A 15,175-nucleotide genomic window follows, 5' to 3' on the forward strand; every position below is an offset into this window, starting at 1 on the left:
GCAAGACAAAAATTTAAAAATACTACATGGTTTCACAGAAAAAGTGAGTAAAAATTGTGTTTAAATTTGTAAAAAGTTTTTTTTAAAAATAAAAAAATAATTAATTTAAGATGATTTTGGTGTATAATATTGGCAATGCGCTTTAGCAGCATCATACTATAAACAGTAGAGATATGTATTGTTGTTTTTTTGTAGATAATTAAAGAAAGAAAACAATATCATGAAAGGACTAATGGACGATACTTGAAACATGTTGATGATATGACAGAAACAGATGAAGAGATAATAGGAAGTATGTATGCATAGACATGCAATATTTCAATTTGTTACTATACTAAATTAACACTTAAAATATTCTATCTATTTAAGTTAAGAAAAAACGACTTGCTATGCTGGATCTTCTGATAGCGGCAGTTCGAAATGGCGAGATGAATGATGTAGATATCAGAGAAGAAGTCGATACTTTCATATTCGAAGTAAGTTTATATTTTATTGATATTTTATAATAACCATTATCAATGTCAATTACCGGATTATCAATCAAAAAACAAGAAATTGTTAGAATAATTGATTCAATATCTTTAAATTACAATTACTTTTTCAAAAAGATTTAATATTTGCGTGTTCGTATATATAAACAGTAAATCTTTATAACTTAAAAATGATAAAAATCAATCTTAAATATGTTTCTGAAAACAAAAAAAATTTTTAATACGAGGATGGATCAAATATAAACGAGAATTTTTTTTTATTATTTATTGGACGAGAATAAAAATATATAAAAAAAAAACAAATTATTTTTCTACATAGTTTCCTGCTATATTAATATATTTTTGCCAACGGATAGGCAGTTTGGCGATACCTTTTTCAGAAAAAGTAGTAGGTTGTGTTTGCAGCTAATTGCGCTCAAATTCTTTTACACTGGCACCGTCCATGAATCGTATTGTCCTCCCAATTCTTCTTTCAGTAATCCAAACAAATGAAAATCGTATGGAAAGATTTGTCTCAATGCGATTATCATTTATTCGGGCTGCTAAAAGAAGGAGGATTCGAGGACGATGCCAGTATAGCGGAATTCGTGTGCAATTAGCTCCAGACATAACCTACTACTTTTTATGGGATCGTCAAATTGCCTATTCGTTGGCAAAAATATATTAATGTAGCAGAAAACTATATAAAAAAATAATTTGTTTTTTTTAAATATTTTTATTCTTGTCCAATAAATAATAAAAAAAATTTTCGTTTATATTTGATCCACCCTCATACATTATATAGGATAAATATCCTATTTAGAAAAGCCCTTTTGAATGAAATTTTGACCTTGACATATGTTATTAAGGTTATGACTCTGAATAACCTGCAACAGATTTTTAGCTCGTTATTTTTTTAAAAATTATTAAGAAAAGTTTGAAACATAATGTCTTGTTTTTACTATATAAAACAAAAATTTCCTGCTTTAAAACATATTTTACGACTGTTCATGCGAAGCGACTCTCATCCCACTTCCCCCCTTGTTAAGGGCGCGACTTCCACGTGAAGCGATTTCCTTCCCCCCTGCTTGTTTTTAATGCAAAGAATTTGTGTGTTTAAAGCAGTAAATTTATATTTTAAAGTTAAAGCAATAAATCACTGCTTTAAAAACACAAATTCAGTGTGTTAAGGATACAAACTCTCTGCTAAAATAGTGAATTTGTGTTTATAAAGCAGTGATTCATTGCTTTAAAAACATAAATTTACTGCTTTAAACACATAAATTTTTCGCATTAAAAACAAATTTTTCTGTTAAAGCAGTGAATTTCGCGTGGACAGAGATTACATAAACAAGGGAAGATATAGGATAATTTTTAATATTGATATGTATGGCAGAAAGACGTTATTTTTCAAACTTTTTTTGTTACTAACTTTTTAGCGAATAACGAGCGACGGCTGAAACTTATTGGAGGCTACTCAGGATCATGATCTTAACAACATATGTCAAGGTCGAGGTCATTAGAAGGGGATCCCCTAAACAGGATATTTACCTTGTGTATATTCACATTATAGTCATTATAACACAAATAGAAATTAGTCTTTCTAAAGTTTAGTTTTTATCCTATTCTGCGATATAATATAACCTCTTCTTCGAGGAGACACATTTTATCATCCTTTCTTTTTGATTCTTCTCTATCTTTCTTCTGTCATATATTTTTTATGTCTATAGCTCTCTTCTTTCTATACTTCAATTTCCTCTTACAATTCTTACAACATTTTATTTCATTTATTACTTTATAAATTAATAATTTCAGTTCTCTCATAGAAATATTTTTTTAGTTAATTTATTGGAATTAATAGTTGTTAATTACTTCAATTAATATTCCATTTTTGTGAGTAAAAATAGCAGGTGAAAATTAATTAAAAATAAAAAGAATATTTTTTAATTATTTTCTTATTGATAAATTATACATAACTTGTATGTGATACAGAATTTTCTTATTACAGGGACATGATACCGTAGCAATAGGTCTAACTTATGCAATATTATTACTAGCTGAACATGAAGATGTCCAGGTATTTTCAATAATAATTTATTCAACTCAATATTTAACACAATCGATTAATTCTACCAATCTTCCATTTATAGCAAGTAATTTTTAAAACGTTAGAAACATTAATTTAAAAATAAACATGAAAATACATTTTTGCTTTTATGTGTTTAACTCAAAAAAAGGTCATTACATGTTTATGGAAACATAAATACTGCTGCATTTTTAATTAATAATCATATAACATCATCAAACATCGAGAACTTTATTTTTTAATAGAAACGTGCTAGAAATGAAATTAGTGCAATCATAGAAGCAAATGGAGGAAAGCTTACCATGTCAGCGTTAAATAATATGCCATACTTAGAAAGATGTTTGAAAGAATCATTGAGATTATATCCTAGCGTTCCTTTCATTTCACGAGTTCTATCAAAAGATTTACAAACACGTGAGTAATAAGCTATATGTTACACACACACACACACACACACACACACACACGCGCGCGCGCGCGCAGAGAGAGAGAGAGAGAGAGGAGAGAGAGTGAAATGAAGCAAATTCCATTTGTAGTTTTCTATTAATTTATTGTTTAAAAATTTTATTTACGTGTGCTATATATTTTCAGAAACACATTTAGTGCCTTCTGGAACAATTCTGCATGTAAATATTTACGATATTCATAGAGATCCAAATTTCTGGCCAAATCCAGATGTATTTGATCCAGATAGATTTTTGTTAGAGAAAATTCAAAAACGTCATCCTTATTCCTACTTACCGTTTAGCGCAGGACCACGAAATTGTATAGGTAATGTTAAATGTATATAAGATATTAATTTATTCGTATAAACAATTTCTAATATATTTACAAATTATAGGACAACGATTTGCTATGATGGAACTGAAAGCTATAATGGCAACATTGATATATAACTTTTATCTGGAACCCATCGATTATTTAAAGGATCTTCATTTCAGGCTAGATATAATAAGCCGTGTTACACAGCCGATCCGTACACGATTTATTCCAATTAATCGTACACTATCTAAAGTCATATAATTTTATTTATTGTAACAAGACAATATTAAAAATCATTAAATAAAATGATTCACGGGATTATTATACATACTTGTATAATTAATTTTAAAAAATATAACGACTTATACTAACACAGTAAATTTTATTTACTAATGTTGGTATAAGTCGTTATATTTTTTAATTTTTAATTATATCTGTATTTATTGGAAAAATGTGTTGAACATTATTTTAAATATAAATTTTATTTTATATAAACAAAAATTTAAAGCAATGCTAGCATTGTCTGTTTTATCAATTAAACATAATTTTCGTAAAGGATTTTTATATACATTAAATGTACATAACATTTTTATATACATTAAATCTACATAAAATGATTACTGTAGGGTGTGTAGACTTAGTAGTTATTTCGTAATATGTAAGTGTAGAGGAATAATAAAGTATATTGTATAGCAAAATATAAGTGTTTTGCTCTTATATTTCTTTGTTTGTTGTCTTGTATATCCCACCTGTTTGGGATATACGGCATTTTTAGCGTGTAAGTATTTTATGCAAGCAAAGGTTTTAAATGACATATAGTGCTCCTTATTATGCAGACTTTATAAAAGTCATTTTGAATTTATGTATGTCTTAAGGATGTGATGATAATGATTATTATATGAAATTTGACGATCGTAATATCGTAGTACATAGTAATTATGTATCACTATCTTATGTTCTTCGTATTAAAAATAAAAATGTAATTGTCGCATGGTCAAACTTTTGAACAATTGTACAGAATTATTTGTATTTACATTGGCTTCTTTGTTTCTTTAATAATTAATAACGTTTTTTAAAATTCAACAAAAAGTAAAAAATTAACATTTTTGTCGTAAATTAATTGGTTTTTGATATATTAATAATTTTATTACTGTTAAATTATTTTTTACCGATTATGTTGCATAATAATATAATTATCGTTTAAATTCATTGCAACAATTATGCATATGTGATTTGATTATTATGATAATTGGATGCATCTTCCTCTTCATGCATTTTCCAACTTGTTCCTATTATAGAGTAAAAAGACTCGTGCACCACACTTGCATCTGTTATTATGTCCTAATAACACTTCGTTCAGAATTATAGATCGAATAAGCGGTAGTTTGAGAACATTATGCCGCAACTTTTAATTTATTGTTTGCGTTTATGGAAGCCGCGCAATCCGCGACGAGTCACAGGTCGGCACGGAAACGCCAAACCGTTTTGAAATTAAGCAATAAATTCAGCAGGGAGGCTGAAGGGTTGGCGTAACTGCGGAACGAGGATAGGAGTCGTCGTTAAATATTTCGCGAGAACCCAAGCATTCGCGACTGATTTACAGACGACGGTACGTGCGTGACGTACCTGCGTATCTCATGCACACGATCCCGACTGGTCCGTCGCTGTTGTCCATTATTTTCTTTTTCCGTGAACAATCCGTTTTTGCGATAAGTGGAATAAGAGAGCATATACTCTCAGGCGAGTTTTCCGAATGTATGAACGGCCAGAACGACGCGAAGTTAAGAAGAGAGAAGAACAATGGAACAGGAAAAAACAACGGGCATGGAGGACGAAGAGGAAGACACGGATTGGTGAAAGATACGGCCTGGTAGAATTGCGGAGTTCCTGCACGGAAATTACAGATGCGGCGTGTTTCACGCTCGAACGAAAGTGTCTGGAAGAGCACTCGACGAGTATAAGAGAGCATACGAGGAATAGAATAAAAGAGACTGGCATCCCCTTGAGGACTCAACGAATTGTTATTAGTAAGACAAATGTTGAGTATGAAAGCATACGGTTAAGAGACATGCATTCGTTTGTTAATTTTTTTGAATATAATAATAAGAAATTTTTAAATTTATAAAAAACCTTTAATCAATGGTTTTATACTTAATCAGTCAATTTTTATTGATGTATTTTGCATATTGTGCAATTTTCTTATATGTCACCCAAACAAAAAGAATTAATTTCCATTTTGATAACCAAAGTTAGCGAAACTTGACTTGTCTTATTTTCATTTCATATCAAATATCATAAAAAGTTAATATCAAAAGTATGAAAATTATAGCAACAAGTCTTGGTCTCTCTTATTTTGTTAAAAAGTTTATCATTTTTGTGCCTAAACTATATTTATATACAAGTAAAGAGTTTAATTAAAAGTTATTTATTTGTTTATTAAAACGGTTAAAAAAGATTTTGTTTTATAGATTTAATTTATCAAAAACTTCTACAAAAAAGATGAAAAGGAAAATAGTGACTGTTATATATTAACTTTCGTTGGTCATAGGGAACAATGAAAACTTCTGATAGTAAAAGAATTAATGATATGCTTGTTTCTATCACAAATGTATCAAAAAAAATAAAACATACAATAAAGTTCAATGTAAGCATTATAAATAAATATCCCTTTTGTGCGTAACAACTTTTCTACTTTCGTAGCGTTTTTCAAATGGGTCGGAAAGACATTAGAAGCCAAATTAGCTGAAAAATCTTGATTTTAGAGTGTGGGCAACACACGGCAAGAATGGCCGCATACATATATCGATTATCGGTCGGCCGCATCCAGATGTGTGCTGAAACTTTTTTCTTCGCGTCAGTCCGTAAATTCTAAAGTTAAAAACTTTTCCACCCTACTGGCCGGTCAGTCGCCCAAACTTGAAAGTCGAGGCGACATCATTTTACTCGCAACCTACAAGAACCATGCATTTGTGATGCTAAAAGATGTATTGCTGAGTTTTTTTTTCGATTTCCATCGAGCGATAATGTATGATATGTCCGAGCTTTTACTAATTTACTATAAAATATATATCTTATTGTCTCTTTTTTTAGTACATAATAATGCTGTAAGGTACAACAAGCAACTGCATTATACTACAATATAATCATATTTTTTTTTAACTGACTGTAGTATAAAAATATATGACCAGCTCTTTTGTACCAAAAAGATTAAGAAGTTTTTTTTATGTTAATTAAAAATGGGATAGAGTATCCATTTGGGAAATATTATGTTTTCTTATCATTTCTTTTCCTCATTCTTAAAAGGAAAGTTATATAATCTTTAATTTTTTGCGCTGTTTTATATAAAATAACATAGATAAAATAATTATTTTTTAATGCGGTTTTTCTCTCATTGACATTAAAAAAATATGTACTGGTGTTTCAAAAGATAAATTAAAAAATATACCGAGTTTTGCTCAGTCACAATTTTCTGTAATCTCCTTCGTTGGTATTACGTATCTCTCAAATCGGGGCTGCACGTATAGCCGTGTCTTGTCGACAACGTCGTCCTCGTTTCGGCGCGCGTATTAATCGTGCCTCTGGCTTTTATGCTCATTAAATTACGCAGCCGTCGCTGGATACGGTGCCGTTAAACCAACGACATCGTCGGTACATTCACGATCCAGCGGTTTCGCGCCAGGCGAGCAAGACTTGGATCGGGAGACCAGATCCAAGTATTTCAACCTGAGTTCTCCACCCACCACGAGCCTACATCCCTCTCGCTGCACAAACTTTACGCAGATTGCAAGGCTTCTGCCAACCAACCGTAACACGCAACACTGCATTTACGATGTTAATAACGCAGACTATGCCAGTAATGATGGATATTGACGAGATAAAAGCGCTAAGAAAAATCAACCACTATAATTCGGCATGTTTCGCTACTTTGAACGCAAGTCGAAATACTGATACAAAATTGGCCTTTTTATTTAACATTTATACTTATACTGCTCTCTCTTTTTTTGATACATTTATATATATTATGCCATTTTAACGAATTTCAACATTTTTTTGTTTAATTTTGTACAATGTAATAATAAATTAATAAAATTTTGATAATTTAAAAATGCATATTCATAATAATATATATTAAATTATGAGTTAACAATTTATACTTTGTTAAAGAAAAATTTTGTTATAATGTTATATTAATATTGCATTAATATTATATTATTGTAATTATATGTATTGGAAAAGGAAATAAACAGTTTTTTTGCAGAATAAGTATTTCTATTTCTAAAGTTTAAGATTTATAATATTCTAAATACCTAATGTTACAATCCATAATTATTTTACAGATTTCTGTAATAAATATAATTTGAATAATTATATGTTGTTTTATCAATTTACATTACAGATAAAACAATTAAAAAATATAATTTCTGATTTTCACGTATTTATTCATAAAGAAGGCTGAAATATCCTTCAAACCAAATTTCTTGCATCACAAAAGATTTCTCAGCTACTTTATTGACCGCATGTGTTTGCATATTTATACAAACGTAGTCATCCTAGTCCCAAGCGTACATTTCATCTTGTAGCGTTTCTCCTGAATCGATATGCCGGAACTGTGTAGAAACTCCTGGTTATCACACAATATGTACGTTGTAAGCCAGAGTTCTATTGTTGCGATCAAATCAGCTTATCGACTTTGCTATCGCTTTATCTCATTCGAAGAAGAAGTTTAGCGAGAATACCTTCCTGCGGATACCGTTCTGAAAGTAAAGAAAACTTCCGTACGTAGCACGTCGTCAAGGTGGGCGGTGTATTCAAAGTTTTTGGCACGCTTGATATTGATATATCGAGATACTTTCAGCCTGCATCAGCACGTAGTCGACTGAACTCCTTCCTTCGACCCCTTTCCTTCTTTCTAGATATAATGACATATTTTAACTCTGATAGTTCTCGTACAATTGGTGATTGGATCCGTTATTTTTCCCTGCAAAATCATGAGATATGTTTTTCTACAGCGTTCCAGCCTTAAGATATCTTTAAGCGACAACGATTTGCATTTTTCTTAAATATTGAATAGTACTATAGATTACGATTGAATAGCATTCTCCATTATTCGGTTCTTTTTTTTTAATGGTACGATACGTCATTTCATAAGTTAACAGATATAGTATGCTGCAGATTTATTTTTTCTTCTTGTAATAAAAAAATAAAGAATAAAAATTGTAACACTTCAGTATAGTTTATGAAGTCCCATTGCCCATTTTTTTCTTCACTGTTAGTTGCACTCGACAACAAAAACTTTATACATCGGAATCAGTAATTCTTAATAATATTTATTTTTATATGAAAATAATATGCAAATTAGACTACGTCATTTAGCAAGATATACATATAAAATCAGTAGGATATTATTTTCGCATTGAACATTGTGCACAGAAAATAAAGACAACGCGAGTATCTTTTTCTGCATAAGTCGTATACCAGCTAAAAATGTAAATAGGAAAGAGAAAGAGAAAAAGAAGACAAAATTCACCCTTAAGTATTATGCATACAACATTTGTCTTCAACTTTCCGCATATTTTCTTACAATGATTTCGCATTCTGTTATCCTCTTTTTATTTGCAGTCTTGTCGCGACATCTGCGATTATGTTTATGCGTACGCGCGATCTTTTATATTTCGACACATCTCTTTGAATGCTGCGTATTTCCAAATAATATAAAACGCGAATATTATATAATAACGCAGACTTTGCAGTTTACGGATTTCATTTCAGAAAATTTTTTTTAGATAATGTGAATAATATTTTTTAGATCAAATTTAGCAAAATATATAAAATATTTTTTTTAATTAAAAGAAGAAATTAAAAAAAATTTAACATACAAAAAAGTTTTTTAACTATTTTTTGCCATTATTAATAATTTAAATCATGCATTTCGTACTGTGGATAGTATAACTTTAGTTAATAGTTTAGAAGAACTAGGTTTTTCTAAACTATTAATAAAAAATTTTCTTATAAGAGAGAAAAAGATTATTCTTTTAAATATTCATGTTATTTCAATTTGCGTTTTAAATAATTTAAGATTAAATAATTATTAAAATATATCACTCGAAAGAATGATATTGTTTATTTAAAACAAAATCCTTACAAACCAGAGATGGTTTTCATGACAAGTAATATTTGTATCTTATGTATGGATTTACTTTTTGCTATATATTTATGATATATATTATTATGACAATTTACAGTTATCATATTTATATAATAAATAAAAGACTACTTAATTTATTAAATTATTAATACCTGTGATGCTGATTCTTTTGCTTTTTATTGATAATAACAAAAAAATGACGCCATATTATTAATTGCTCGGCCTAGCTTTCGCATACAGCACATATAAAATTACGTGATTGCAAAATAGGTTGGCACAATAAAACGCATTTGTACGTACCCTTAGGCAAGTGAGGCACGAGGACTTCGTGTGTGTGTTCAGTACTCATGACACAGGTCCCCCACGTAATTATATTAAATGAAATGAAGTTAGTGCAGAGCACACATGCCGTAGATAATAAAACGAGCGTCGTTGCCGCTTGCTTTGAAGTTCCCCGCATTTTCCATGTTACTGCGATTCTTGTTCTCCATTGACGATCACTGCCGCAACACTTTTGTACCGTTTGAAATCGAAAATTCGAGTAAATATTTGCCATTAGCGTCCGTTGAAAATTTTACGATTGTACAAAATTACATATAGTAACGTTCTCTTCAACAGTACGGGTAATGATATTTACGGCGAACAAATAATCAGTTATTTCTCCCTTCGACATTATCACTCCTCGTTTCATTTTTCCTATTTACGTGCTTGCAGTATTCAAATGAATGACATTTACTGTACGTCGACAAATTTAACATCATTCGACGTCTCAGAACTACGACATATTCGTCGAAAATGTATTAGTAGATTTGTAGTTAACTTTTCATTAGCAGATATCGGGAATGATAGACTTTAATTCCTGATATTTAAATATTTCTGCTATAATAAAATGTTTAAATAGACTTTCGATCATATTATTAAGTACTGTCCTCTGCTTGCATAAATTTTATTCTGTGTTTTTCTAAAACTATTATCACCATTAACAATGAAATTTTCTTATAAGGGAGAAAAAGATTATTCTTCGAAATATTCATGTTATTTCAAAATCATTACCATTTTAAAAGTAATTCAAAATTAAATAACTGTTAAAATAACGTGTGTTGTGTCTTTTTAGTCCGCGTTGAAGAATAAAAACCGATTAAAATTAACAGTACTAAAAAATTAATACTTAAAAAATCGATTAAAAAATTAATAATGACAGAGGATCGAAACAAGTCGTCAAATTATAAACAAAGAGCTGGAACTGATTTGTCGCTTCATGCGATCGTATTGCAATAGGTTTCAAAAGATATAATCTTTTAATCCGTAATTGTGTAAAGGATTCGATTTAAACTGGTGGTCCAATTATTTTATGAGGTTGTGGAATTGCGTGTAAGCTTTAATAGATACGTGTAATAATTATCGTAAAAATAAATGTAAAATTGTCAATGAAATGGAACTACCATTTTACATTCATAATATTTTATTTGAAATTTTTCAACTTTACATAAGCTATTAATAATGTCTCGATAAAGACCACTATGTCTTTCTACTTTGTTTATGATTCAAAGTGCTTTCGGTTTCTGGATCAATATGAATTTACAACACTAACCCTGTAAACATATTTATATGTACAATAATAGTTTTCACCCTATTGAATGGTTACAAAAATATAAATTTGATTTCAATATATTTCTAATAGATATATCTATATGATTTCTTACAACAGGGATATTTATGGCGCGCCAAATTGTTGATAGCTCGTTCTGTATCATACATATTTTCGTATCATAAGTTTATATAACCATATCGATATTTACCTCTTTGTCAGTACGCATGTGGAGTTTTAACACACAGTACGCAATATCACGCGAAATGCATTTCTGTTCTCAAATCTTTGACAGTCCTCATATGTAACATATACACATTCGGAAAATATAATGTTCATCTAGTAGACGTACGTCTTGCAAAGTGCAATCGTTTCCGTAGCTAAGTAAGATATAGATATATCATTTAGTAAACTCTAGTAGCAATTTATTCGCAATACATTGGTTAAACGTTGGGAATATATTTGGCGTATATTGCGCCAATAATTGTGCGAGCAAAAAAGAGCCATGTTAAAGAGAGGACATAGGTTAAAGAAAAATAATGCAAAAAATTGTAGAAGGAGAAGCATTTGAAATACATATCGGTAAGACCGATGTGCAAGAATATACTCGTTCTTGGCGGCAGTAATTTTCAGAATGATATGAACGCAAATATACGCACATAGGATTACCGTACAGCAAATATCGGTGACAGACGTTGCGCGGCCACGTTTCAGAGTCCTACCGGGATTGTTATTTACACTGGCTGTTTCCCGCTATGTATATATCGATCGGCTCGTCGCCGCGCACCTGATGTACGAACGCGTCTAAGCGTGTAACTCTTGTTACCTGACGTTAATAACTTTAATAACTTCTCAGCGGACGTTATCTGTAGCGTCAAAATGTAAACGACAATCGTAAAACCGAATCCGAGGCGGTGTTTAAGGAGCGATATCGATTGTAATGCGCTCACTGTCTCCCTCGTTTGCGTTGTTTCCCGCACTGTTTCGGGACGAAGAAAATGATGTGCTCTTAGAACAGAGAAATTCGAAGTGGTCAGCAAATAGTCCGTTTCCAATCTTCGAACAATGCAGTTTCTCTTTGCGAGATTTCCCAGAATCATATAAAGCCAGTCGGTCGACCGACACAGCATGCAAATGCAGTTATTTGCTATAAACGTAATTACCGAAATAATGACAATTAATTCCAACGACTGCACTTGTTCAATGTGCAGCAGCTTCGGTATGTAGTTCATATAATGCGTGTATTTGCGGTTGGTCGCATCTAACTCTATATTAACATGTATGCAGATTGCACACGTTATACTAATAAGGCAGAATGGCATATGGTAAGTTCTCGGTTTGGGTGAAGAACAAATCATATTCTCACACGCTTAAAATAATATATTTTTAATAAACCATTACAATAGATGTAACAAAATAGTGCAATAAAGAACCAAAATTTGAAAAAGTTAAATTTGCCTCATATATCACTGAAAATCTCAATTTTTACTTTTAACCCCTTTATAGTCAACTAATTTCACATTTTGCCTCAGTGGAGTTGAGATCCTTGGATACTATTGTTGAAAAACGGAATTTGAAAAAGTTAAGCCATTTTTGAGAAATTTTGCCAACAATCGAACGGACAAACGGATGGACGGCTGAATTACACTGTGAAATTATAAAGTAGTTTGCACTGCTCAATAAACTGTTTTGCACAAATTACACACGCAAAAATCACGTATTTAAATTATACCACACAAAAATGTATCAATGCATCAGATTCAATAAAAGGAAAATGTAGCTTCAACTAGTTTATACATCATCGTTTTCTCAAATTTGCCGAACCGGCACGATTTTATCTTAGCGATCTCCGTGCTTGAATGATAACGCAAAAGGGGAAAACGAAGAAAGGAGCAGCACGCAGCGTATCCGCCACATTGAAAATGGTCGGTTCTGCAAGAGACGATTTATAGCTTCGGTAAGGGGCCGGCGGGACGTTCGGCGCCATATAACCATCATTCATTTTGTCAATAGCGCTCACCTCTACAATGGATTTCGTGTACGTATCAAAAGTGAACAGCTTTATTCTTTCAGCGTGGCGTGGCGCGAATCCAAATGCCTCTTGACTCCCCCGACACGTGAGAGGGTTCTTATTATTTTCTGCGAGGCTTCCGCACACTATTCTGCGCTTCGTGTCCATATGTTATAGCCATCCTGATGTGAGAAACGGGCCGTGTCCTCTCATAGTCTGCGCCGTCGTAGTCACTTCCCACGTGGAGACAAAGTGGTCGAGCAATTTTCATACTTCGTTGCCACGTCCTGGCGAATAAGTCGACTGACAGCAAAATTGTTGGAAGTTTTCTCCGAGACACACACTGCGCTTGATGCTACCTTCGATACAATCTTCGTTTCTAGGTTTTGCTAGGAGAATGATGGTAGAAGGATAAATGATTTTCGAACGATTGGCTGCCGGATGTAGAAGATAGTATGTGATTCTAGAAAAGCGAAAATATTATAATATAAAATACGCGGCCAACTATGGATTCAGTTGAAGATTTTTGGTTGATAAGTCATACAAACAGAAAATAAATATCCAAAAATCACTCAATGCTATCACAAACAGTCCAGTTTTATGCGATAACATTTTTCATGTAACATAAACAATTTTTATTTTCTCTGCTTTATTTTACGTGCTTTAAAAATAAATAATTTCGAATGATCTAATCTGATTTACTACGACTCCTATATCTATTGCAGAATTGTAGAATACATAGAGAAATCGGATAGAGGATCGCTATGGAAAATACGTACACTTTGATACACAAATAATATAGATGCGTGTACAGATATATCAAGGCATATTGTTACAAATGGCATTATTTCATCGAATAGTAAACGGATCAGTGAATATTCTAGTCGTTTGCTGTCGACTTGGTCACGAAATGTATTTCCAATTATGAGCACCAGATCGGTAAGACGATTCTCACAGAGAACTTTGTCAATTAGTCTCGTTAATTAGACCGTCGAGACAGCAAGCGGACGACCTATGACCGCACTGTTGCCTCAAGCCAAATCAACTTCCACTCACGAGAGTTTAGATAGCTTTGTAATCGTACCTATAATAGCTTGGTGAACCAATTCTTAGATAAGCTACTGCTCGATAATTCACACTAGACGATGATGCCGTTAAATTGATCGGTATTCGTGCAAGTTTGTGATAATCACATCATAACAGTGTTTTAATAATGTTATAGCAATGTCAATGATCTCTCTATCGATAAACGTGAATGGCTAACAATAATAAAATAAAATAAATAATTGCCGATTTTGTTTTCGATATTCATGATGCAATATTCTTAATCAAATGTACTCGTATATTCATGCTTCTTTCGATATTTCCATAATTGTATGTGTGCTTTTAGCAAAATATTATAAAACCTATAATAGATTATTCAAAATGTTCAACATATAATATAACGAAAAACAGATGTTTATCGTCGTTTAAATACGATATATTTTTTTATTACCACTTAAAATATTTTTGTAAAATTTATTCGCGAATGTCAGTATTTAATATTAAATACGTTTTAAGGGCAAGGGTTAGAGTATCTCAGTGGCGGAAAATTTCCCTGTTAATTACTAAATTTGCGCAAGTAATATGGTCCTCAGTTCTTAGAGTAGAATCTAGCGCGTCTTAGATCTCAGTTCTTAGCGTCTATTAGCAAAATATGAACGTACATTGCAGAGCACCGTCAATAGTTCGGTTTCAAAATCGAGGTTAAAGCTTATGCCGGATGGTTTCCACTGGTGATCCCGGCAAATGGACCGGCTTCCATAAACATGAATGGGTTGGCATGCCTGTCCCCGTTCGAGTACATCGTTTGCTTTCCGCCGACATCGGAACGGATGCGTGCCCCGGCGGCGTTGAATTCTACCGATGGACTCGCCAATAGTGTCCACCAACACCGGGTCGCTTATCCCTTTCGCAATCTGCGGTACATAGAAGGAGCTCATGGGTAGTACATTTCCGTTGCATAGATCGACGCGCGTCAGAACATATGAATAGGAAATTAAGCGTTTCTTCCGAAACCTATTCGATTAAGAGAGAAAGAGAGAGAGAGAGAGAGAGAGAGAGAGAGAGAGAG

General features: G+C 32.0%; 1 protein-coding gene across 1 annotated transcript in view; it reads left to right on the forward strand.

Moving 5' to 3' along the window:
• LOC108753547 (cytochrome P450 4C1-like) overlaps positions 1-3,594 on the forward strand; it is a 27,083-nt gene extending 23,489 nt beyond the window's left edge. The window contains exons 16-20 of the mRNA XM_018495211.1: positions 370-476; positions 2,479-2,547; positions 2,802-2,970; positions 3,148-3,327; positions 3,398-3,594. Of these exons, the coding sequence (XP_018350713.1) occupies positions 370-476; positions 2,479-2,547; positions 2,802-2,970; positions 3,148-3,327; positions 3,398-3,579 (707 nt within the window). The 3' untranslated portion in view covers positions 3,580-3,594. The remainder of the gene's footprint in view (positions 1-369; positions 477-2,478; positions 2,548-2,801; positions 2,971-3,147; positions 3,328-3,397) is intronic.
• Positions 3,595-15,175: the final 11,581 nt, after the last annotated feature.

Source organism: Trachymyrmex septentrionalis, unplaced genomic scaffold (genome assembly GCF_001594115.1).
Source record: "Trachymyrmex septentrionalis isolate Tsep2-gDNA-1 unplaced genomic scaffold, Tsep1.0 scaffold7, whole genome shotgun sequence".
NCBI lineage: Eukaryota > Metazoa > Arthropoda > Insecta > Hymenoptera > Formicidae > Trachymyrmex > Trachymyrmex septentrionalis.